The following is a 25,513-nucleotide window of genomic DNA, read 5'->3' as shown; positions in this document are numbered from 1 at the left end:
GAAAGGAAAGGAAAGGAAAGGAAAGGAAAGGAAAAGGAAAGGAAAGGAAAGGAAAGGAAAGGAAAGGAAAGGAAAGGAAAGGAAAGGAAAGGAAAGAAGGAAAGGAAAGGAAAGGAAAAGGAAAGGAAAGGAAAGGAAAGGAAAGGAAAGGAAAGGAGAAAGGAAAGGAAAGGAAAGGAAAGGAAAGGAAAGAAAAGAAACAAATGGCTAAGAACAGAGCTCTATGTTAATTCTGGTATTGCTCTAACATGTCTATGCAGAGGGACTGGGTGGAGTTACCTGACCAGTAAGGAAGGCTAGTATATCTCCATCTCCCTCTGTCTGGTGAATTTTCACCACAGTGTCCACAGTTGCCTTGATATAATCTGGAACAGGACTGGAAAAAATACATGAGGAAAAAGATCATCACTGGAACAAGTTCATTAATCACAGATCCAATTACACTAATCACCTGGCAGCGAAACCTCATCAGAGTTAGTTTGGGCCAGCCTAGCAGGTAATTAGCATATGGATAAGTAAAATAAATGTGCACTCCTTTTTTCAAATGCAGTAATCAAGAACTGACGATGTATCTCAATGGTACAGCACTTGTCTAACATCTGTAAGGTCCTAGGTTCAATTCCCAGCACAAGAAAGAAAAAAAATGGCATTAAATGCAGCCCTTCTGTACATAATTACATGTAAACAATGGTTTTCAGCTTTATTTGCTAAGAAATAAAGACTATTCTGGAAGACAGAATGTTCTGGAAGCATCACTGCTGAATTCAGTCTTGACTCTCCTGTACAAATTTACATGCATCTGTGGCCATCAGCTCAGCTGGAGAGATTAACGCAGTAAGAGGCTAGTGGGAGGCACATGCATATTATTTATCTTCAGCTTGCAAAGATGCACAGGGTTCAGCCCCTGCAGAACTACATTGTCTTGGTTAGGGTATTCTATTCTGTGATGAAACACCATGACAAAAAGCAAGTTGGGGAGGAATCATGGAAGGAAGTCAGGACAGGAACTCAAAACAGGGCAGGAACCTGGAGGCAGGAGCTGATGCAGAGGCCATGGAGGAGTGCTGCTCGCTAACTTCTCCTCATGGCTTGTCAGCCCATTTTCTTACAGAACCTAGGACCACCAGCCCAGGGGTGGCCTCACCCACAATGGCCTGGGCCCCCTCCCATCAATCACTAACTAAGAAACCACCGTACAGCCCGAGCTTAGGGAGGCATTGTCTCTACTGAGGCTCCCCGTCTCTGATAACTCTAGCTTGTGTCAAACTGACAAAAACCAGCCAGCACAGCAAACCCATCATCTCCTGGCCAGGACTTATGGGTTGAGTGAATGGAAATGGCAGACACTCCCTCCAGCTTGAAGGACTCAAAGATGAAGTTTGCAACTCTCTGGATTTATCAGGCACCAGACAAGGCCTAGTAACTAGGTACAGCAATTAGGTTGGCCCCTTTCTTACTAGGGACATCTCCCAAAAGTGTAGCCCTTCTTGCTAAGGATGTAGACAACAAAAGACGGGACTCAGCAGTGCTTCCTTACTGACGGCACCCTGGGAACCCCCAGTTCAGAAAACTGCCAAACTACCTCCCATCAGCCTACTATGACTTTACTCTCTCCAGCTGAGCTGATGGCCACAGATGCATGTAAATTTGCACAGGCGAGTCAAGACTAAATTCAGCAGTGATGCTGGTCCAGCTTCCAGAACATTCTATGGATAATAGGCACTACACCATACCCCTCTCCACACTGCAGGCAGATGGCATTCTCTAATATTCTGCATGATAGGCGAGATCCCATACCATCATCATCAAGAATCAAGCATTACCAAACCTTTGTAGGTAAAAGATATCCACTGGAAATGTCCGCCCTTCCACTGTAAGGGTCACACAGGTATCCCTGGCTGGGTCACTAGTTTCATTCTGGTTAAAGAAATCTCGAAATTTCTGAAAATAAATAAATACATAAAGATTATCCACATTTATCTGAAAAAAAAAAGAAAAGAAAAAAAAAGGATGGTTCATAGTAACCCACAGAAAGAAAATATAAAACCGGCAGAGGTATGTGGGGCAGTAGAATTAGACACATACAATGACGATTACACTCGGAGGAATAGCTTATTTTATTTTAGAGACAGGATCCCGTGTAGCCTAACTAGTCTCAAACTCACTACACAGCTGAGGCTGGCCTTGAACTCCTGATCCTCCTGCCTCCACTTCTTGAGTGCTGGAATAATGTATGTGCTATCACACCACACAAAGTGATTTTCTAAATTTACAATTTTCTTTCTTTTACAGATCCACCAAGCCATCTCCCCAGGGACCAGCTTCATTCTGTTGACACAGGGTCTTGAAACTCAGCTCAGACAGACCTGAAATGTAGCCCAGGCTAGACTCAAACTCAGGATCATCCTGCCTCTGCCTCCTGGATTCTGGGATTACAGGCGTGCGCCAGCACATTCAGTGAAATTTACTTTTCTCTTACTGAAACTGCAGGAAAATTTTCTTTTTTTTCTTTTTTTTTTTTTTTTTTTTTTTTTTTGGTTTTTTCGAGACAGGGTTTCTCTGTGTAGCTTTGCGCCTTTCCTGGAGCTCACTTGGTAGCCCAGGCTGGCCTCGAACTCACAAAGATCCGCCTGGCTCTGCCTCCCGAGTGCTGGGATTAAAGGCGTGCGCCACCACGCCCGGCTTCTTTTTTTTTCTTTTAATTATTTCTTTTATTTAAAAAAAAAAAAAACATTTCATTCATTTTACATACCAACCACAGATCCCTCTCTCATCCCTCCTCCTGCTCCCCCCACCCCTCATCCTCTTCTCCCATGGGGGACAGCAAAGCAGGGAAATTTTCAATGACAGATTCTAAAGGTTTGATTACAATTAAGGGTTAAAATTCAATGACTCTAAGCTGCCACCCTCTATGTTTTATTTAGCTGACAATTAGGTGTGACTCAGTTTGGTACAGGTTAAACCAGGCTGGTGGACAGCTCTAATATGGAGAGCACACATCTGATGGCACAAGGTTGTCAATTCCTAAATTGCATGGTAGGTGTGTCTCTGATATGTAGTTACTGTAACTTCCCATTTTACTATAATGTCAGGCCATCTGAGAGCATGAACAGTGTCTTCTCCAATCGTGTGCACATGAATGCTGACACAGGACAGGACAGAACAGAACCACTTTTTTTTTTTTTTTTTTTTTTTTTTTGGTTTTTCGAGACAGGGTTTCTCTGTGTAGCTTTGCGCCTTTCCTGGAGCTCACTTGGTAGCCCAGGCTGGCCTCGAACTCACAGAGATCCACCTGGCTCTGCCTCCCAAGTGCTGGGATTAAAGGCGTGCGCCACCAACGCCCGGCTCAGAACCACTTTTTAATCAATGAAGGAACTTCCTTGCAGTGGAGATCTTGGGCCTGAATCACTATGACTATGAGAAAGAGGCTGGGACAGAACTGTACAGAACCAACCAGGGCCAGGTTTAAACATTGCAGGCAGCTCAGAGACAGGAAAGGTGGACACAAGCAACACGGTCAAGACTGTCACCAACACCCAGTGTCAGCTGAGCCAGGGGCCAAGGACGGACTGGATAGCCTTGAGGAAAAAGAGTAGAGATTCAAGACCCCTCACCCACAAAGTGAGTGAGGAGGCAGGAAGAACAGGGACAGCAGGGCCCAGGGCTGCAGGAGGAGGACTTTAAGAAGGGCTTGCTGGACATAGATACCATCAGGACATGCAAAACAGTGAGAGAGGTGAGGCCGTGACAGCCATACTGGATGGTGTAGATAACTGGTCTCCAGATGTTGGAAATGCTGACCCAGAGCTACTCTTTAAAGAACACTCCCCACGTACTGAGAGACACAGAGTCTATGTCCTTAAGAGTTTTATCAGGTATCTTCACAAGGAATGTACAGATAAAACCCAAAAACTCAGGCTAGAGAGAAGGCTCAGTGGTTAAGAGCACTTCTTCCAGAGGACCAGATTCAATTTCCAGTACCCACATGGTGGCCCCCAACTGTCTAAAACTCCAGTTACAGGAAGTTTGATGCCCTTTCCTAACCTCCATGGGTACACAGATTATACATACACACACACACACACACACACACACACACACACACACACACACACACACACACACACACACTAAACAGTAATAATAAATTGTTTTCCTAAAAGGTCAGTAACCTATTTCTCCAGAACACATGAATCCTGAGGCAGAATCAAGGAGACAGACAGTGAAGCAAGCCCCTCACCTGGAAAAATCTGAGTACAGTTCAAGAGGTGGGGTCACAATGACATGAGCACAGAGTAGAAATGGAACAAGATGGAGAGGAAAGGGGACAGTCCATGAGAGAAAATGGAAATAATGTGGACCTCTGCTGGGCCATCGGCCAGCTCACTCCAGCTTCCTGTCCTGGGAGCTGCTCCCACCTGGCCCACACTAGAGAGCTCCCAGCAGCCATGTCCATGCCCTCCCTAATCCCCACCCAAGTCAACAAGACTGATCTGTGCAAACCAGTACAATGTGGGAATCTGACATCAGAGGACTCAGGATCCTTCACCAGGACTCATCAAAGAGAGAAATTAATTTCTCTACAAGTAATTAGACCTCTGACAAAACAACTGTAAATGTCTGCAAGTCTTGAGTCTGTCATGCAGAGAGATTCAAGTAGAATGCGATACAAAGGTAAAGGAACACTCTGCAGTCACACCTGCTGTGTATGTAACTGCTCACCTAGTCAAGCTCCTACAAACAGGACAGCTCAACCAACCAAGGCAACTATCCGATCAGCCTCCAGCCTCTCAGCCACTTTCCCTGCCGCAGACATTGGTGTCCCATCTACAGGCTGGGCCACCCACCCAAGCGAAACCACAGGTGGCCTGTCAGCAGTATTACACATCTAGGCAGTTGACATTAAGTTTGTCACCTATAGACATAGCAACTTGGGCCAGAAGATGAGTCTAGGGTATCCTTGGGCCTCCAGATCCAAATGCTAGGTAGCCACACCCTGCCCTTGCTCACTTCCACGAGGTGGTCCTCTCTCCAGGACTCTTCAGCCCACTAACATCCTCTTCCTTTCACTTAAGAATACACACCCACATTGAGCCACATCTACCCACACCACACCCTAAGCCAGGAGACCCCATACCTGGCTGTCTCCCTTCAATGCTCCCCTCGGGGATGTTCAGGGGAGGAAGAGAAAGAGGAATGAATAGCCTATAGCTGACCCTGGGCCCAGGTGAGTAGTGCTAAGTTCCACCATGCCCTACATCAGAACACACCAAGCAATGACTAATCTACCAACTCACAAAAGATTTCAGGAGAGGGTGGTGGTGGCATACACTTTTAATCTCAGCACTCAAGAGGCAGAGCCAGGCGGATCTCTGTGAGTTCAAGGCCAACCTGGTCTACAGAGCGAGATCCAGGACAGGCACCAAAACTACAGAAAAACCCTGTGTAGGGGGAAAAAAAGATTTCAGGAAATTATATCTACATCACCTACTACAGACAGAACTGAATGAGGCAATGTTTTCCAGTCTCTATGACATACTAAGAGCCAATCTGTACCTAAGGCTCAGGGAACACTATGGAAGAGGGAGAGGATCAGGGAGTTTTCTGTGAGACAGAAGCTACACCTACAGCCTCACCAACATGAATGCCTAACAAGGACAACAGCAGACATGCTAACATGGACAGGGAAAGACCTCAACTCTACACAATGAACTACAGGCAACTGAAGAATACCGAGAGGGACAAATAAGTCTTCTCTAGGGAAAAGCACACCAACTGATTTTCTAATCCGAAGGGTCAGTCCTGAAAACATACATACAAGAAATAATATACAGACTAAGCAGGTTATATTTAGAAATATACGTGCACATTCACAGATGCATGTAACAATTAACAAAGGTCATGAATCTGGAAGAGAGCAAGGAGAATATATGGGAGGGTTAAGAGAAAGAAAAGGGAAGGGGGAAATGGTGTTTAAGTATATTATAGCATCAAAGAGAAAAGAAAAAAAGATAATGCAAGGTAGCAGTAAGTAGTTCATAGTTACCAATTAGCAATGAGCCCACGGGGGTGGGGGAGTATGACTTGGACTTTATATTTTTCACCACAACTAGGCCTGTTTAGGTCAATTTTTCAGTTTATAATTTTTAAGAGAGAAAGAAGGAAGGAAAGATAACAGAGATCTGTGCAAGTGGCCCACAAAGAAGAGAACCAGGGCGGGTCAGACTCCTCCTGTAATGGTTCCCTGACACAGTCTACAGTCACCTAGGAAGAAAGAGTATCAGTGAGTGACAGTCTAGATCAGGTCAGCCTGTGGACATGTCTGTCACGAGGGGAGGGAGTGTCTTGGTTATATTAATTGATATGAGAAGACTCAAGCCCATCATGGGCAGCACCATTCTAACTGTACTATGAGTGGGAAAAAGGTAGGGCCAGCAAGATGGCTCACAGCTTAAGAGCACTGGCTTACATGAGTTAAGAGGACCAGGGTTCAATTCCCAGCACCCATATGGCAGCTCACAACCAACTGCTACTCCACTCCCAGGGATCCGATGCCCTCTCCTGGCTTCCATGGACACTGAACACACATGATGCAGACATACATGCAGGCAAAACACCCATATGCATAAAAGCAAATGTTTTTTAATTAATAAGTGTTTAAAAGACTAAGGAAAAGATGAGCTGAAGTAAGCATGTGTGCATTTATTTCTCCCTGAGAACTAAAATAAACACTTTCATTCCTAGCTGTTGTTTGTCAAGGTATGTTATCACAGCATCAGAAATGCAATTGCAACACCTCCAGAGGACATTCCAGCAAACATCACAGTGACAGAGATGACAAGGAGCAGTTCAAACCCAGAGGTGATCACGGGCAGCCAAGAGCTCCAACAGCTTGTCAACAAGCTAGCCTGGGTACACAGGCAGACACCTTTCACCAAGTGAGTCTGCATTCTTCCACTCATAGGGAGACAGAGGAACAAGCTAGGGGCCAGCCCCTCACATCTCAGCTGTAATACAAAGCTCCTGGCTGGCATTTCCATAACTACTCCCTATGTCTCTACCCGACACAAGAATGATCTTCCTGAGTCCCAAATATGAGCAAGTCACTGCCCTACCTATACACTGTAAGGCAAGAGGGTAAAATCATGAGTAAGACAGAGTCCCACCCTTCAAGGATTCAAGCAATTCCTGAACATGCATCTAAAATCAGTGCACCTGAAACACACACAAAGCAGTACAAGAGGACAGAGCAGCAGAGGCGGGGCCTCAGAGGAAAGCCTCTCTGAGGAGGTGAGGTTCTCCTGGACCAGAGTAAGATGCTGGCGGAGCCATAGGGATGTCTGGAAGAAAAACTGACTGGAAGAACCCTCCCTCATCCCAAGGAGAAGCCTGGTTCTCTCAGAAGAACAGAAGGGGCCCGTGGGGCTGGTACAAAAAGAACACTAGACAGAGGAGAAAGGAGTTGAAGTCAGGACAGTAGCTGAGGATGGAGCACCCCTGAGGATGGAGTACCCACAGATGGATCACCCTGAAGATGGAGCATGCCTGAGGATGGAGTACCCTGAAAATGGAGCACCCTTGAGAATAGGGCACCCCTGAGGATGGGGCACCCTGAGGATGGAGTACCCCTAAAAATGGAGCACCTGAGAATGGAGCACACCTGAGGATGGAGTACCCCTGAAAATGGAGCACCTGAGAATGGAGCACCCCTGAGAATGGGGCACCCCTGAAAATGGAGCACCCCTGAAAATGGAGCACCCCTGAGGATGGGGCACCCCTGATTATGGAGCACCCCTGAGAATGGGACACCCTGAGGATGGAGCACCCCTGAGGATAGAGTTCCCCTAAAAATGGAGCACCTCTGAGAATGGAGTACTCCTGGAAATGGGGCACCCCTGTGGGGGCTGGCAGGCTGAGTTCTGGCAGCCTCCAGAACTCACAGTTCCTTGTGGCTTCCACATGGTCAGGGAAGCCCTTTGCCCATGAAAAAAAGTGTCATGTTATCTCAAACCCTGCTAAAATGTGACCTCCTCAGTGACAAGTTCCTAAACTAAAAAGCAGCCTTCTAGGTTACCTTAACACACTGACACCTATTTATGCGCCTCCTTCTCTGGACTCGGGGGATATATGGATCACCAGTAGTTAGCAGGGGCCTTAGCATATAGACTATATAAACACCAAGTGGCCAAAAGAATGGGATGAATTGAACTGTGTTTTTCAAAAAAAAATACTAGTTGTCAAGAGAGTAAATCAGCCATATAAAAACACAGGAGCAGAGAGATGGCTTGGTTGGTCAAGATGCCTGCTGCCAAGCCTGACAATCTTGATCCCTGGGACCCACATGGTAGAAGGTCAGAACTGATTCCTCCAAGCTGTTCCGACCTCCACCATGGCATGTGTGTCCCCGCACCACACATACAAAAAAATTTTTAAAAACTTTTAATTAAAAAAGAAAAAAGAACCACTTAACATGAAAACTACTACATTACAGGAAAAACTTCAATTGCACCAAAAACATTAAAATAAAGTGTGTAATTTTCATAAATAAATTCAAGAAATATAGCCTCACACTGAAAAGTAACTAAAAAAAAAAAACTGCCTGTGTCAGGAGGAGGATAGCAGAGACAGAGACAAGGCAAGTGGGTAGTCATCAGCTCTCTTAGTTAATTACAGGCTAATTTCTACTCACAGTGAGAAGGAGCATCGTGTGGCATCCAGGGCACCAGATGGCCCCCAAATGAGGCAGGTCACTCTGCCAATGACATGCTTTGGCTGGAGGTCTGTTCCTAAGGATGTCTGACAATTCCACGGTTACAGAGAAGAGGGAGAAGAGAGATGCCCTTACCTCTGCGTCCAGAGTGGCTGAGGCCACAATCAGGCGAAGATCCCCTCGTTTTTTCTGAATCTGAAAAAGAAGACATCAGGAAATCATGGGGACAGTGGAACTGTGTACAATTCCTAGCCAGACACGGTGACTCAGGCCTGCACATTCCAGCAAGCAGGAGAGGGAAAGAGGGTCACTCACAAGTTTAAGACAGCAAGACCCTGTCTCAAAACAAAGAGGAGGCGTATCAGTGAGACAAGAACGCTCAAACGACTGGCTGCTGATGTCCCAAATCACTATGAGGTAGACCACTCTTCCTGATTTGGAAAATATACAAAATCTTCTAAACTATGACCTCATAAAAAGTTTATACAAAATGTAAAGGGAATTTAAAACTTTAACCATAACCCTACCCCACTGTCTAACTCTAACCGTAAATTTAAGGACTGAATTTGAAATTATTAAAAATAACACTTTCTCTCGCATGTGGGTTCTGGGGTAGTGTAAATGTACAAATTCAAAGTCAGAAGAATGAAAAGTACATTAAAATCAAGAAATGACACATTGTGACACCAAGATAACAATATGGTCATTAATGGTTATTCAAAGAAATGTGGTCCCTGGGCACAGTTCAGCTGCCATACTCAGGAGCGGCTGTCTGTGTGAGGCTCCTCAACACTGGCAAAGCCTGCACAGAACTGCCCTCGATCACACTGTCCCAAGTGGGGATAACCTAGTGGGAAATTCCTCATTCGTATCAGCCCAGATAAAATAACAACAACGACAAAAGCAGTTAGATATTCCCAGTCATGTGCCACTTCAGGGCTACACAAAGACACAAGGCTGAGGGGGTGGCGAGTGTCTGAACCACCTTCCCTCACCCCACTATGGACAGACACGGTCCCAGAGAACATCCTTTTCTCATCTGCACAAAGGTAAACGTATAGCATCATCTTCAGATCTGTGCCGCCTTATTTAAGCCTCACAACAAATTATGACGTCCAACAAGTCTGCCCAGCAGACTTCCTCATGACGCAGGTCCTGGTCTGCCCTTGTCCAGGCAGCAGCCACTACCCACAAGTGGCTATGCAGAGCCTTTGAAATACACTAGCATGATGGAAAGACTAAATTGTTATTGTATTCCCCTTTCAATAATTCAAATCTAAACACCCACAGGTGGCTAATAATAGTTATAGTTACAATACAGGCTCATACCCACACAGACACAGAGATACTGGTTTAGAGATGGGTAAGTTTGGCAGTCAAAATTCACACTCAGGCAGTCTTCCCAAGGCCAGAGTTCTTGGTCATCCCAATCTACCTACCACTTCTTTCTAAACTCTTGTCACTGAGGATTTGTATAGAGAAAACAACAAATAAAAAAAAAATTCAATAATATTATAATAATATAATAAGGGTAGGAACCAGAGAGTGGAGGTAACAGCTAAAACTAAACAATGAACAAGAAAGGTCATTATAAATACCTCTATCCTGACATACGTTTGAAATATTTTGAAGTGTTAAAAAGAGAAAAGAAACAGAAATGCAATACATCTAATTTCAGGGTGCTCGCTGCCACAAGGCCTGACATACACTTAGACACACACATGCCTGACAGTACAGAAAGAATATGGTAGACACCAGGAGCCACTGTGTAGCCATTGAAAACACTGTCTTCGGGGGCCTGGAGGTGGCTCGTGGCTAAGAGCCTGGCTGTTCTTACAGAGATTCTGCTCCCAGCACCCATAGCAGGCAGCTGACAACCACCTGTTACTCCATTCTCGGGGATCTGACTCCCTTTTCTGGCCTCTGCAGGCACTTGCACACATGTGGTTCACAGACATACACAAAGGCACACACATATTCATAACATAAATATAAAATACTTAAAATAATAACAATAATAATGTCATCAAAAACTATTTCACGGGCTGGAGAGATGGCTCAGAGGTTAAGAGCACTGACTGCTCTTCCAGAGGTCCTGAGTTCAATTCCTAGCAACCACATGTGGTGGCTCACAACCATCTATAATGAGATCTGGTGCCCTCTTCTGGTGCCTGCAGTCATGCATGCTGTATACATAATAAATAAATAAATCTTTTAAAAAAAAAAAAAAAAAAAAAACTATTTCACAATAAAGAGAAATGATCTTGATGTAATACTAAAACGTGCAAGATACAAAATTGCACACATTACCCAATCCCACTGTGTCAAGACATATACACAGGCAGGCAGACACAGACAGAGAAGAAAACACACCAACATTTGCCTCATGTTTTTCTCTGAATGGATAGGACAATGGATAATTTTTCCCTTTGTATTTCTTGGATTTTCCAAATTGCTATAATTACTTTCCTAACCTGGCAACAATATAAAAAGAAAACACACAAAGCAAAATACTGACAGTGGAGTCATACCTTCTTCAGGAGGCCAATGGCAATGTCCGTATATAAGGTCCTCTCGTGGGCTTCGTCCAGCATGATGACACTAAGAATCAGAGAGACACTCTAAATGAGCATTGAAGTAACACCCCACAAAATCCCACCCCAGCCACCAAAGAGACCTCTGGGTACTCAGCCCTCATGCAATGATACCGAATCAAGAGAAAACCCAAGTCATACTTTGTCAATGAGGTCATTCCTAATCTCTAGAAACATGATTTCAACAACCTTTGTGAGAATGACAACACACTATTTGCAAAGACCTTCACCAGCCACCGTGGATTCCAAAAGAATTGAATAGCTGGTTCTAACTGGTACGCACGACCTATAACCCCACAGAACACATTCAATAACAAAACCCAGCTACCTCAAAGATGTTAAGCCATGAGAACAGCCAAAGAGGGATGACAGATTTGTGAAATACATATGCCAGGGAGTGGAACGGGACATCATCTCTCAAATACCAAAGCTGCAGGGCAACACTAGTGCTCCCAGTGATGGCCAAAGACACAGAGATAAGTCCTCAGCTGGACTTTGTACACTGCATTCACCAGAACACTGGCCGGAGGGCAGAAGCCGAACACTCGCCTAACGTGTAGGCCCCGAGTCCCATCCCCAGCACCTGGCTGGTCACTTCTCTGGCTGGGTTGTGGTTCTGCAGTTACTCCAATTCCCGGAGAATCTCACAGGCAAGATAAACACAGACAAGCCAGCAGGCAGACTAGTGACAGATGTCCATGGGCCCGCTTTTGTTCATGTTTTTGTTTGTCTGCTTTATGTACTCACTGTTGCTGCCTGTAAGAGGCACCACTATCAAAATCTTGAAAAACTTCCAAGGGCAGAAAGAGCCACCATCAGGAAAGAGGACAGTTGAGAGAAGCTGAGCAGACCCAAATCTCAGCTGCTAACCCAACTGCTTCCCAGTGTACAAGTGAGCTTTGGAAACCTTAGAAAGTTATACAGGAAATCACATTTACCTATATTTTGTTAACAATGGATCAACCATCATTTCTCTGACCAGCATCCCATCTGTAAGGAACTAAAAAGTAAAAATACAATGATAGAGAAATTTATTTACATTGATGATTCAAGTTCAAATATAATCTCTGTTCCCGTGTAAGAACAACCCAGGCAGCACAGTAAGGACAACACCCCAGCAGCTTTATTCATCCAGCAATAGAACGCTTTGCAAAAAAGAAAGAAGATCCCACACAGGGCTGCAGACCTTTCAACTCCATCTCTGTGTTACCTGGCCTAGTTGCTAATGTTAATTAGCATCAACAGCAATCTGTGTATAATCAACAGTGAATCTCCCACTTACCATTATTTACTATGTGAATGCATTGAGTCGGGGCTGACTCCTCAGCATGTTCTCAACCTCAGCCTCCACTGACAGAGCCACAGTTTTAAGAGCATGAGCTTTGGAGACACCCTGCTTGAGTTCAGAGCCCAGCACTACTTTCACCTGCTGTAAATACCCAGGTCAAGAGCTTCCCATCTCTAGGCCTCATTCTTCACTTGTCAAATGAGGTGATATAACGACTGCAATGAATTACAGTGCAAACCAAGTAGGATTAGTGAACACTAACAAAATGCTTCAGAAATGAGCAGTCAGCAAGTGGGTGCCATTATTCTCACCCCAAAACCAAGCCGGTGCATGAACAAGCTCTCCTCCACTCTTACCTCACTTTGACTTTAAGAGTGGAATGTGTTTCTAACAATTTGCTTGGCCTTGGTTCCAGCTGTTATACACACACATACACACACACACACACACACACACACACACACCACAGAATGGAAAGTTCTATCAATGACAGTCTCAGCAGACAGAGCTTCTCATGGACCCAAAAACAGCCACATGACTACAACACCCATCCAGCGTTAACTGGTCTACATGTAACTGAAGCATAAACACATATCCTCTTTACCTGACACCATGGGTATCAAAACTGGAAAACAAAGCCTGCTGGCTAATTTTATGTCAGCCTGGCACACGCTCGAGTCATGTAGGAAGAGGAACCTCAACTGAGAAAATTCCCTCACCAGGTTGGCCACTGAGCAAGTCTGTGGGTATTTTCTTGATTGAAGATTGATAGGAAAGGCCCAACTCACTTTGGGCATGGCCACCCCTAGGCAGTAGTCCTGGCTGGTAAGAAAGCAGGCTGAGCAAGTCAGGAGGAGTAAGCCAGTAAGTGTTACGGAATGTTTGTTTAACTACACAAAGATGTGCTACATTTGTTTATGTAAAGATGTGCTACATTTGTTGAACTATGTAAAGATGTGTTGCATTTGTTTAATTATATAAAGATGTATTGTGGTTTTATCTTGCCTGCCTAAGGCAACTGAATGGTCTAATAAGCCAAACGACCAATAGTGAGGGACGTGGTATAGGTGGAACTTCTTGGCAGGGAGAGTAAGTAGGAGGAGGAATTTAGGTTCAGGAAAGAAAAAAACAGAGACAGGGAGACATCAGGGGCCAGAAAGACAGACATGAAGGAGGCAGGAAAGTAGGACATTAAAAAATGAAAGAAAGGTAAAAAGCCCGAAGGCAAAAAGTAGATGAATAGAAACAGGTTAAATTAAGTTGTAAGAGCAGGTGGGAGAAGGCTAAGCTAAAGCCGAGCATTCATAATTAGTAGTAAGTCTCTGTGTCTTTGAGAGCTGGTTGGAGGCCCAAAGAAAATTCCAACTACAAGTAAGCAGCACTCCTCCATGGCCCCTGCTTCAGTTCCTGCCTTGAGCTACTGCCCTGAAATTGCATTATAAATAAATAAATGCATTCCTCACCAAGTTGCTTCTGGTCATGGTGTTATGTTATCATGGCAATAGAAATCCTAACTAATCAAGATCCATTTTCTTACAAATGGCTACAGTGTTTACCTGGCTCATCTGAACAGTTTTAATTCCTGTGTTCCAATCTGCAAGGCGGCACCTGGTCTAAGGACCTAGCTTCCTTTCATCAGAGCACCTCGCTCACAGCTCTGTTCAACACTGGTTCTAGCACAGCGGGAAACAGTTCTCTGCTGACCTGATCATCACCAATTATTATTAGCCACTAGGTCGATTACCACTGAGACAGAATCCATTACATTAGATGGTTCTACCTAGCCAACCACTGTGAATTCCACACTGTACCAGTTTATACCAGTTCACACCAGTTCACCCCGTGTTTGTCTGTACAGCTTTGTTTCTCAGCATGGGAGTCGGTAGAAAATGCCAAGCATGTGTAAGAAAGGGAACTCTGCATCCTTAGACTGTCACCAGCGGACACAAAACAGATGAGCCACTGACCTCCCAAGCCTCAGCATTGTCAGCTGTAGACCAGGGATAAATCTTACTTCTGTGTTCTTTTCTGGGCGAAGATTCAAGGACTCTTTCAAACTGCTCTGGTCTTCACAGAAGATGAGTGTCCCCAAGGGACCTTGGTGCCCTGGCCTGCACATGCTTCAATTCCCCAAGCAATGCTCTCCCTCATTCACACTGGAAATCACTATAAGCACTTTACCTTAATTCTGGTGGCCAGCGGGTCGGTGCAGTCATCGAAGTGGATGCAGTAGCCCACCTCGTGGCCCAGCACTGCGCCCCTTTCATCAGCTACTCTCCCTGCAACCTTTGAGAAGAAAGACCATGCTGAAAATAGAGACACAGGAATTACTGCACAGAGCACACACTACAGAAAGTTTATAGGTCATATTAAACAGCATGTGAACAATGAGAAGAAAAGGACAGGCCATTAGAGAGCAGTGAATACTGACTGATCAACTGATAGAGCTCTCCATTCTCTCATGGTCTGGAGACAACTTAAAACAGCATACAAGGGCTGGGCATGGTGGAGCGAGTCTTGAATCCCAGCACTGGGAGATGGAGGCAGGAGGATCTCTGTGAGTTTGAATCCAGCCTGATCCACACAGCAGTCTGAGGCCAGCTAGAGGTACACAGTGAGACCGTTTCAAAGTCAAAACAAAGCAGAAAGCATACAAAATAAAAGAAAATCCACACAATGACCCTACAGATCGGTACTGAGGAAACTGGGTTGTGTGTGCAGTTCAGTGGTAGAGTATTTACCTATCAGTGTGGAAGGCCCCTTAGTTAAATGACCAGCACCAGAGGAAAAAAAAAGAAAAGAAAGAGGGAAACCAAAGAAACGACACGTAAAATTCTAAACCACAGATTCAAAGCTAAGGAGCTACCTCAGCGGTGGCACAGTAGCACAAGGCCCGGGGGAGGCGGTGGGGGACAACGATGACGACGGGGACAAGGATGACTGAACACAGAAGTGGGCCCAGTTCATCTTCTCTTTGGAGGCAAGCCTGTACCAAAGGCCAGACATCTAACACAATTTTCAACCATACTCCAGCTCCAACACTCCTGAAATCAATGAAAGCAAGAATTCAGCTTTGAAAACAGACAGGCCAGTGTCAGAAAAGACTAATGAAGGATCCACATGACCACAACAAAGCACAGGAGAAAATAAAATGCTGCAGTATGAGGACTACCCTATCACACCAAAAAGTGAGGGGCAGTACAGGAAGGACTATGGCACATGCTGGTAACCCCAGCCCCTGGGAAGCGGAGGCAGGAGAATAAAAAATTCAAAGTCAGCCTGGGATACACAGCAAGACTCTATCTCTAAAATGGGGAGGGGGATGCTGACGAGATGGCCTGGTGCTTTCCTTGCAAGCATAAGGACTGGAATAGAGTACTATAACCCCAGCATGGGAGGCGGGTGGATTCCTAAGGCTCAGTGGCCAGCCAAGTGGCCTCCCAGTGAGCTCCAGGCCAGGCCAAGGACAGACCCTATCTCCAAATGACAAGACGGCACCTGAGGAATGACACTTGGGGTTGTCTTCTAGCCTCTATACCCACATGTACACACACATGTGAGCCTGTGCACAAATGCGGCACACACACACACACACACACACACACACACACAAATATAGAAAAAAAAATTTTTAAAATCCATCTAGCCAGATCCCTAACTATCTCAAAAAGACCATTTAAAGTTTACTAACTAATAGAAAATATCTGAACTAAAAGCCAGGCAGTGGCTCATGCCTGTAAAACCAGCTACTCGGAGATGAGAGGATTCAAGGGCAAGGCCAGCCTGGACAACTTCAGAAGTCTCTCCCACCACCTCAAAAAACCAGCATAAAGGGGCAGGTACATTTACTAGTTGCTTTTTCAAAGAGTTTCCCATCTGCTAACTAAACATCCTGACTGAAAAGAACAAAGCTAAGCCATGGGGTTCCACGGCTCCGCACAGGCAGTCCGAGAAAGCAGGTGTGTCACCCTCCTTCCAGGCCAGGCAGCCCCAGACCCCATAGTCACTAGTGAGTTTGGAAAGCGGTTGCTCCCAGAAGGGTCCTGAGGCAGCCCAGACTCAGGAGCACAGACTCCCTGCACTCAGCCGTCCTGCCATCAGTGTGCAAAAGAAACTGACAAGCAGACAGAGATCAGAAGTAGCTCCGTCCAGTGCCTTGAAATTACAGATCTGACAAGATCCACTCAGATCAATCATCAAGCAGTAAGTCCACACCACAAAGTCTTTCAAAATATCTTATGAAACCAGAGATGCACCCTGCTTGGCTCTGCCTCTGGAGGGTGCATTTCCCAGGAGGCTTAGTTATCATGGTTGTTCTGAGCTAATCCTCCACATCACACCTCAGAAAAAGGTACAGAGAATCTGTGTAGAGAATCTGTGTAGAGACGCTGGGAACCTACAGAGAAAACAGGCTGGAACAAGGAGAACAAATAGGCCAAGCTCTTCATAAAACATTCATTTTGTGGGTATAAAAGCAAAGCCAAACTCTTCTGTTCTTGCTAGTTCACTATTTGTATAAGTATGCATTTTAAAAGTGTGTGTGTGTGTGTGTGTGTGTGTGTGTGTGTGTGTGTATACACGTTAGGGCTGGAGAGATGGCTCAGAGGTTAAGAGCATGTACTGTTCTTGCAGAAGATCAGAGCTCAGTTCCCAGCACCCATGTTCAGTGACTCACAACTGCCTCTAATTCTAGCTCCAAGGGGACAAAGGCCTCTGACCTTCTTGGGCACCAGCAGCCACACATATACACACAAAAATACACACAATAAAAATTGTAATTTTTTTCATAACATTTTAACTAAATATAATGGCACATATCTATAATAGCAACAACCAGGAGGCTGAAGCAGGAGATCTGCCAGTTCCAGCCAGGCTGGGCTATGGGCACAAGTCCTCATCTTCAAATAAATACATAGATATATTAGCTATGTACATGAGATTTATTCTCAAACTTTTGTTTCACCATTTATAATTATACAGGGTTGTAGTCTGTTGGCTTTATTTGCTTGTTTGTTTTCTTATTTATCTATTATTTATTGTGAGTATGTGTAGATATGTAGGTGCCTGTGCCACAACTTGTGGGAGACAGTTCTCTCCTTCCACCATGTGGGAATCCAACTCAGATCCTCAGGCCTGGAAGCAAGCGCCAAGCTGCTAAGCAATCTCGATGACCCTCTATTGGCTTTTTAACAGTTTTTTACCTCTACTGTTTTTACACTGTGTTCTCCACAGCTCCATCCAATTCAACAGATCCCAATCACTGAACGACTGCTCCACGGCAAGTTAGACCTGAGTTCTCATGCAGCACGAAGGAAAGAGCAGCAGCACTCTCTCTCATGTCTGCAAACACACGGGTTCCACAGCTCCAATCCTAGGTAGAGGAGGGCCAGTGATCCTCCTTACCAACTGCCTCTCACAGAGATCCAGCACAACTTCTGCAGTCTGTCCTCGGCTCAGTCTGTGCACATAGCACGTCTCTGAAATGTGCCATTTTAATCGTGGCAGCTCACTGTCCCTCATGGTTAATTTAATCACTCTCTGTTCTGTCCAGAGAAAGCCTGCAGTTGCACAGGATGCTGCCGATAGATAGCTACAAACGTAGAGCTAAAATGCAAACTGGTTAAGAGCTGGGATTTCAAACCACACACAGGGAAAATTGCTCCAATTTTTAGCTGAGTCCTCTTTCAGTGGCATAAAGAGTTAACTCAATGCAGATTCCAAACAATATATTCTCTTTCTTAAATTCTCTCTCTCCACCCTCATTTTCTTCCCCACCTTGTAATCCCAGCACTCCAGAAGTACGAGCAAGAGGATCAAGAGCACTAAGGCCAGCCTGAGTTACATAAAGACCCTGTCTCTGAAGATAAAGTCTAAACGGCAAGGTGGCCAGAGGACAGGGACACAATGCTCAGCCACAGAGAGCTACTGTTGAACAAAGCCAAAGGCAAGTCAGGAAGAAGCGTCTCAGGGACACAGGCAGGAGCCAGACTTCATAGCTGATCTAGACCCAGAGAAACTACTAACACTGTGCAGGGTCACAGGAAGTCCAAGAGAAGAGCACACAACTCTGGGGACACTGATCAATACTCAGACAGACCAAGACACACTTAGAAAGTGTGTTCAGAAAAGACACACAACAACTAGGACACAACAGTATACCATAATAAAACACAGAGAGCTGAGCCTGGAGATTAAGAGTTTATCCACATCTGGGGGAAAGGAATCCCTATTGTTTCTGAAAAGAAACCCATTACAGTAAACAAAGCAGCCAGGAAGGTGGGGGCACCCTACTGGACCTCAGTACCAAAAGACAAAGGAGCAAAGTCTGTGATCTCCAGCAAACAAGAGAATCAAGAATTTCATGCTGGGACTGGGCATGTAGCTAATGGTAGAGGGCTTTGCCTAGCAGGTCCTGGGCTCTGTCTCCAGCACAGAAATGGGGAGGGGGGGAGGTAAGGAAAAAAATAAAGAATTGTATATTAAGACCACATTCAAATATTCTCATACTTGTTTTTTAGAAAATTACTAAATGTGGGGCTGGAAAGATGGCTCGGTGGTCAAGAGGACTGGCTACTCAACCACAGGACCTGGGTTCAAATGTAAAACACCCATACACATAAGATAATAAAGGAATTTTTAAAGTGTGATTCTTAAAATGAAAACCACGGTGCTGCATCAAGGAAGGGAGGGAGCGAGTCCATCTCCTCCGCTCCCATAACACACATTAGAAAAGCAGGCCAGGCACAGCATCGCACATCTGGTTGGTTGGTGGTTGGTTTTATTTGACACAAGGTGTCACTATGTATCCTTAGTTGGTCTGGAACTAGCAATGTAGACCAGGCTGGCCTCGAACTCATAGAGATCCGCCTGCCTCTGCCTCCCGAGTGCTGGGATTTAAGATGTGCTCCATCACTACTAGTACTCAAGACGCTTAGGCAGAAGGATCACTTAAAGTTCGAGGCCAGCGTCAGCTTCATGAGGCTATCTCAAAAAGAAAACAAGAGAAGAGGGAAAAATGATTGTGAAAACAACGGTTTTTTGTTTTCTGTTTTCAAGCTTTAATAAACTCTCTCATGATAAGAAAATGTTTATCTAGAGTTTGAAGCTGCCCCGTTTACTATCTCTTCTGTTTATTTAATACACGTAAACAAGGTCACAACCCCCGCTTCTGAAGAGTTCTTATCTAACCACTCCGTAGTTTGGACAGACGCGTGGAGTGACACTCACGAGCTTCCACAAGGCTTCTGCTGGCTGATTTGTGCTTTACACAAATATTTTTTTTCTATTCCCAAATACTTTATTACTAAACAGTTTGTAACATACAGGCATCAATTCTGAGAAATTTCCAATCAAAGCTCTCTTTAAGCTAAATTCTTATGGAGTATTATCTGAATTTTTTTTAGGAAGTAAGAAAGGAGGTGATCAGGGAAACAGAAGGGGCAGGCAAAGTCACAAACAAAGAGAAACTCACTGTCACAGCGGCCACTCTTCGAGGCTGGGTCACTCCAACCACTCGTCCTTCGGCTGTCCAGCCAGCTTCTGCCAGGTACTACAAGGAGAACCACAGAAGAATTCATATCTGACACCGCTCTCCCAGACAACCCTCCCTCCAGGTGACCCTGCACTGTGCTAAGTCACCAAGAAAGGTCACATTGTAGTGTGACAGATGACAGAGCTCAGGCTCGTTAATGTTAGGAAATCCCATTCACAGCGAAGCTGATGGAAGAACCAAGAGGCAGACTGAGCATGAGGACGCCCCGGTCCTACAAATGTCTATGTGTTATACCTGCACTAAGGAAAAGAAACCATCCAGTCATGAGAACAGCACTCAATCTACAGAACAGAGAATTCTGAAGTACACAGAGAGGGCTAAACAGGAAGAATCAACCATTCAGCACATCTTAGTCAAGTGCCGGGCGGTGGTGGCGCATGCCTTTAATCCTAGCACTCGGGAGGCAGAGGCAGGCGGATCTCTGTGAGTTTGAGGCCAGCCTGGGCTACAGAGTTCCAGGAAAGGTGCAAAGCTACACAGAGAAACCCTGTCTTGAAAAAACAAAAACAAACAAACAAAAAAATCTTAGTCAAGTTAAATAATAACAACTGTTCATAACTATACATAAATATATACCATTAGAATATATTAGTAGATACAACTTGATTAAACATATGTTTTCTGTGTATATATTTGATTTTAATCGATTAAAACTCAACACGGTTGGCCGGGCGGTGGTGGCGCACACCTTTAATCCCAGCACTCGGGAGGCAGAGCCAGGCGGATCTCTGTGAGTTCGAGGCCAGCCTGGGCTACCAAGTGAGTTCCAGGAAAGGCGCAAAGCTACACAGAGAAACCCTGTCTCAAAAAACCAAAAAAAAAAAAAAAACTCAACATGGACAACAGGTTATCAGACTTAAATTTTCTTTTTATAAAACAGTGAATATATTACTTCTATAATAGAAAATATTACAATTAGAATTTCATATAAATATTCATTGGTTCAAAAGAAACAAAGATAATAGCCAGTGTGGTGGTGCATGCCTTTAATCCCAGCACTCAGGAGCCAGAGGCAGGCAAATCTGTGACTCAAAGCCAGCCTGGTCTATAGAGCAAGTTCTAGGACAGCCAGGGCTACACAGAGAAACTCTGTCTCAAAAAAAAAAGAAATGAAAAAGAAAAAGTTTAAAAGAAAAAATAGAAATTAAAGAGAATGGCTGTCTGTAGGGGTTAGGTAGCAAAGGGATGGGGAAGAGCACTTGAAAGGGGGAGACAGAGGGTATAAGAGATCTGGATGGATCATCTCTGACACAGAACCCACTGTGTTCCATGTACTCTTCAAAAACCCAACAGCCTAAACCAGTCAAGCCCTGGGGGGAAACAGAAAGAAAAACAAACACTAACAGATTACTCTCTGCACAGATGATAATGCAAACCCAGAAACACAGGTGGAGAGTGGTGCCCTCATGACCAGGCTGAGTGATGATGGAGAGTGGTACCCTCAATGGCCAGGCTGAGTGATGGTGGAGAGTAGTACCCTCAATGACCAGGCTGAGTGATGATGGAGAGTGGTACCCTCAATGATCAAGCTGAGTGACACTACTGAGCAGTACCCTCACTGATGCCAGAAGGCTGGACAGAAACTACCCTCAGGAATGCTGTGATCCCGTGGGTAAATGTTGGTAAAATCCAGATGGGAATAGGAAGCTGCAATTCTACAACTGTTATGTAGACACTGGAATCTAACAAACACGCAAACAAGCCCATGGTGACTGATCTTGACTCAGAGTGATACCTGCATGAGTTCATACCCAAAGGCATCCTGCTGAGATGCAGTGATGACACCTCAGCAGCAATAAGCACCTAAGCAGTGGATCCTGACTTCTCTAACACAAGGAAACAAAGCTCACACACAGACCACAGGAGATGAGCCACGTCTTGTGGATCTCGGAGGTTCAGTACTGGTCAAAAACGGATGAAAACTTTTAGATAGAAGATGGAAGCAAAAGAAAAAGCTTCTCACAGTCAAACATGGAACAATTTAAGCAGGAAAATAAACATAGTGCACCGTGAAACCACAGCTATTCATGAATAATAAGACTGCATGTAAGTAATCAAATATGTAAATAGGAGAGAGATGAACAGTGCTTCTCAAAAAAGATTCCCTCTAATAGAGGTACAGAGAAAGAGGGACGTGTCACAGCTGCAGACAGGGCCTACAGGAGACATTAAAATTAAAAGGCCAAAGTTTAAACAGAAGAAGCTTTGCACCCTGATATTCCTCCTCCCAAGATATTTATCAACTGAGAAGGGACAGAAAATAGCTTTACAGGTGACAGCTGGCACCTTAACCAAAGTTGGAACCATCACTGACAAGATAGGACCATGAAGCTTTGATACGATGTGCTCCACTATTTCTGTTGCATTCTTGCAAAAAAAAAAAAAAAAATACACATGCTTCTAACAGAAGAAAGCCATTCTAATACAGAAATGAGAAATACTCTACGACGGTGTGACAGACACGAGAGGTGAAGGAAGTGAGGACCTCCCACTAGCTGAGAGGACTAGAGAGGAACAGCAACAGAACGCAGTGTAGGACCCTGGAACTGAAAAAGAAACCACTGGGGGTCCTGGTAGGGATTTAAACACAGCCTACAGATCAGCACCTATTGCCCGCTGCTAACGCCCGTGGTCTGTGACCGTGCTGTGAGTAACATGGGGAGCAGAATGCACTACGTTAGCTTTGAGGACTTCACTCCTAATCTAAAACTAGTTAAGAACCAAAAGTGACAGTGAGGAACAAAGTGTTGTACAGAATGTAAGCTTTTCACTATAAAAACTGTAGTGTCTCTTACAGTGGTCACATAGCACAAACACCGCCAACCGCCCCAACCACAAATACAGGCAGAATTGCAAGGACACAGCTAGAGTCCACTGAGTGCCTTAAGCACATTCCCACGTGACTAATCTACAAGGAAGACAGCAGCAACATCAACAACATTCAGATGACGGAATAAAGAGGTCCAGAACTTGTCTGAGCAAACAGACAAAAACCCAAGAGCTGGAGTTCAAGGCCAGCAAATCAAAGCCTTGAACACAGTCTGAAACTCTACAATCCAAATGCACACAGACACACACAAGGTGTCTCTCAGCAGCCATGCTACATGAATGACACAAGTTTCCATGAAAATAACCTGTCCATGAAGCTAGTCATCTCAATATACCATGCAATTTATATTTAGATTTCAATGGAGGCAGAGGTGGAAGGATCTCTGTGAGTTCAAGACCAGCATAGTCTACATAGCAAGCTCCCGGACAGCCAGGGCTACAGAGACCCTGTCTCAAAAAAGCAAAAATATATACATATTTATAGTGTTCACTTACGTGTTCTATATATCTAGTATGCTAAATACATTATAATAACATAATTACTAATGAATGGTGTTAGAAGCTGGAATGGAGTTACCCCTGCCTGTGTGTGAGCAGCAAGAAGACTACAGGGGCCACAGAAGGCTCTTGGAGTTCTGCTGTGTGTGTGTCTTCAACTGAGTACTAGTAAAAAATGGTATCCCTTGTAAAAATGCTGTACACTATACACTATCAGGATGTACACACTTTCCCGAGTGCATTTTATACTTCAGGGGAAGAAAAGCCTGCACAGACTCTTGATCCTGGTCACTTAACTGTCATTCTTCTGTCATTCTTCACCTGTCAAGCAAGGCCTTTGTGCCCTCACAGCACACTCGTCCACCTGAGCGTCACAGCAGACCTTCTTCCAATAAGACAAGTTCCATCCGCAGTGATGTGTGGTAACAGTCAACTTTACTTACTGCTCTAGCAACATTCAACTGTGGTTCATCGGAGACAGAGCTGCGTAGTACACATCTCTGAATAAGCCCCTACTGTTCTTTCAGAGAATGGCCATTCTTACAATTTGGGGAGTATAAAAAATTAAAAACAATTACTAACTTTGCAACTAAGAAAAAATCCTAAGTTCAATTTAACAAAAAATACCCGAGAAGTGTTTCTTAAGAGGAGACCCTGACTGTGGAATGACAGGAAAGAGTGTTCCCAAGTTACAAAGTCCTCCAACTAGAATCTGCGAGGAAGTATATCAATGCGCACTCACCTGTGGAATCTGGGTGCTCTTCCCACATCCAGTTTCTCCAACAATCACCACGGTCTGATAGCTTTCTACCAAGTACAAAATGTGGTTCCTAAGCTGGGAGTTAAGAAGACATTGTAAGCAACCGTACTTTGTCTCAAAAAACCCAAGCAAACATACTTAAACTCTGTGAAATACACTGTTTCCAGAGGAAGGTGAATTTTAAAAAGAACGAATAAAATGTGGCTCCAGTTCTCAGGGGCCACTGGTGTCAGCGTGAGCCAATATGTGTACAAAACGATTGTGGAGTATGTTAGTACTCTCAACTCTCCAATTAAAGACTGCCACCTATAAGAAGTAATGCTGCAGGCATACCAACATGCACACATACCAAAATATAAGAAGTAATACTGTAGGCACATACATGAAATATATAGAATATACAAATTCACAGATATAGAAAGATTAGTCATTATCTCAAGATGGAGAAGAAAGGAATATGGAGCAAAGATTTCCTAAGTACAGAGTTTCTGTTTTGTGTGATGGAAAAGTCCCACAAATGGACAACAGTATCAGGACATAATATCATAAATGTAATAAATCATATCATAAATATAGTTATTGAATGAATACCATGAATGTAACCAATGAATACCACAAATGTAATTAATATCATAAGTGTAATTAATGAATATCATGAGTATAACTAATATCTTGAATGTAATTCATGCCACTGAATTGTGAACTTAAAAAATAGTTAAAATTGCAATTATGTTCATTTAAAAAAATAAGGTGGAATGTAATCACTATACATTATATGTGTGTATGAAATTAAAGACAGCAATGTTCTAAAATTTAAAAAAAAAAATTTAAATAAACATTGGATTCCAGAATCCTAGCATGAAGAGAGTATTAAGATAGTTCAATATTCCTTTTACATGTTGATTACATGGTAACTGATACTTTTGGAAATATTGGATTAAAACATTGTTACATATTTAAAAAAAAAAAAAGTAGCCGGACGGTGCCTTTAATCCTGCACTTGGGAGGCAGAGCCAAGTGGATCTCTGTGAGTTCGAGGCCAGCCTGGGCTACCAAGTGAGTTCCAGGAAAGGCGCAAAGCTACACAGAGAAACTCTGTCTCGAAAAACCAAAAAAAAAAAAAAAAAAGTAATACTGTAGGCATATTAATACATGCGCACACACACATACACACAAGAAAATGTATTAAAAAACCAAGCATGGTGGTACACGCCTATAATCTCAGGACTTACAAAGTCAAGATAAGAGGATCAGGAGTTCAAGGTCATTTTCAGCTACATCA

At 44.1% G+C, this 25,513-nt stretch overlaps 1 protein-coding gene across 3 annotated transcripts in view; it reads right to left on the bottom strand.

Moving 5' to 3' along the window:
- Window positions 1-221: 221 nt before the first annotated feature.
- The window catches only part of LOC143273060 (putative ATP-dependent RNA helicase DHX35), a 35,844-nt gene continuing 10,552 nt past the window's right edge, over window positions 222-25,513 (bottom strand). Inside the window, exons 3-10 of one of the 3 annotated variants that reach the window (XM_076571099.1) lie at window positions 24,214-24,306; window positions 20,064-20,141; window positions 14,774-14,878; window positions 12,243-12,304; window positions 11,242-11,311; window positions 8,846-8,905; window positions 1,829-1,941; window positions 222-376 (exon numbers count right to left, since the gene is read on the bottom strand). In XM_076571099.1, the coding sequence (XP_076427214.1) occupies window positions 253-376; window positions 1,829-1,941; window positions 8,846-8,905; window positions 11,242-11,311; window positions 12,243-12,304; window positions 14,774-14,878; window positions 20,064-20,141; window positions 24,214-24,306 (705 nt within the window). In that variant the 3' untranslated portion in view covers window positions 222-252. Of the gene's footprint in view, window positions 377-1,823; window positions 1,942-8,845; window positions 8,906-11,241; window positions 11,312-12,242; window positions 12,305-14,773; window positions 14,899-20,063; window positions 20,142-24,213; window positions 24,307-25,513 lie in introns of all 3 variants that reach the window. The other 2 variants (XM_076571098.1, XM_076571100.1) reach the window with 2 other exon arrangements.

This window comes from Peromyscus maniculatus, chromosome 4 (genome assembly GCF_049852395.1).
Source record: "Peromyscus maniculatus bairdii isolate BWxNUB_F1_BW_parent chromosome 4, HU_Pman_BW_mat_3.1, whole genome shotgun sequence".
NCBI lineage: Eukaryota > Metazoa > Chordata > Mammalia > Rodentia > Cricetidae > Peromyscus > Peromyscus maniculatus.
This window is presented reverse-complemented; position numbering and strand designations above follow the sequence as displayed.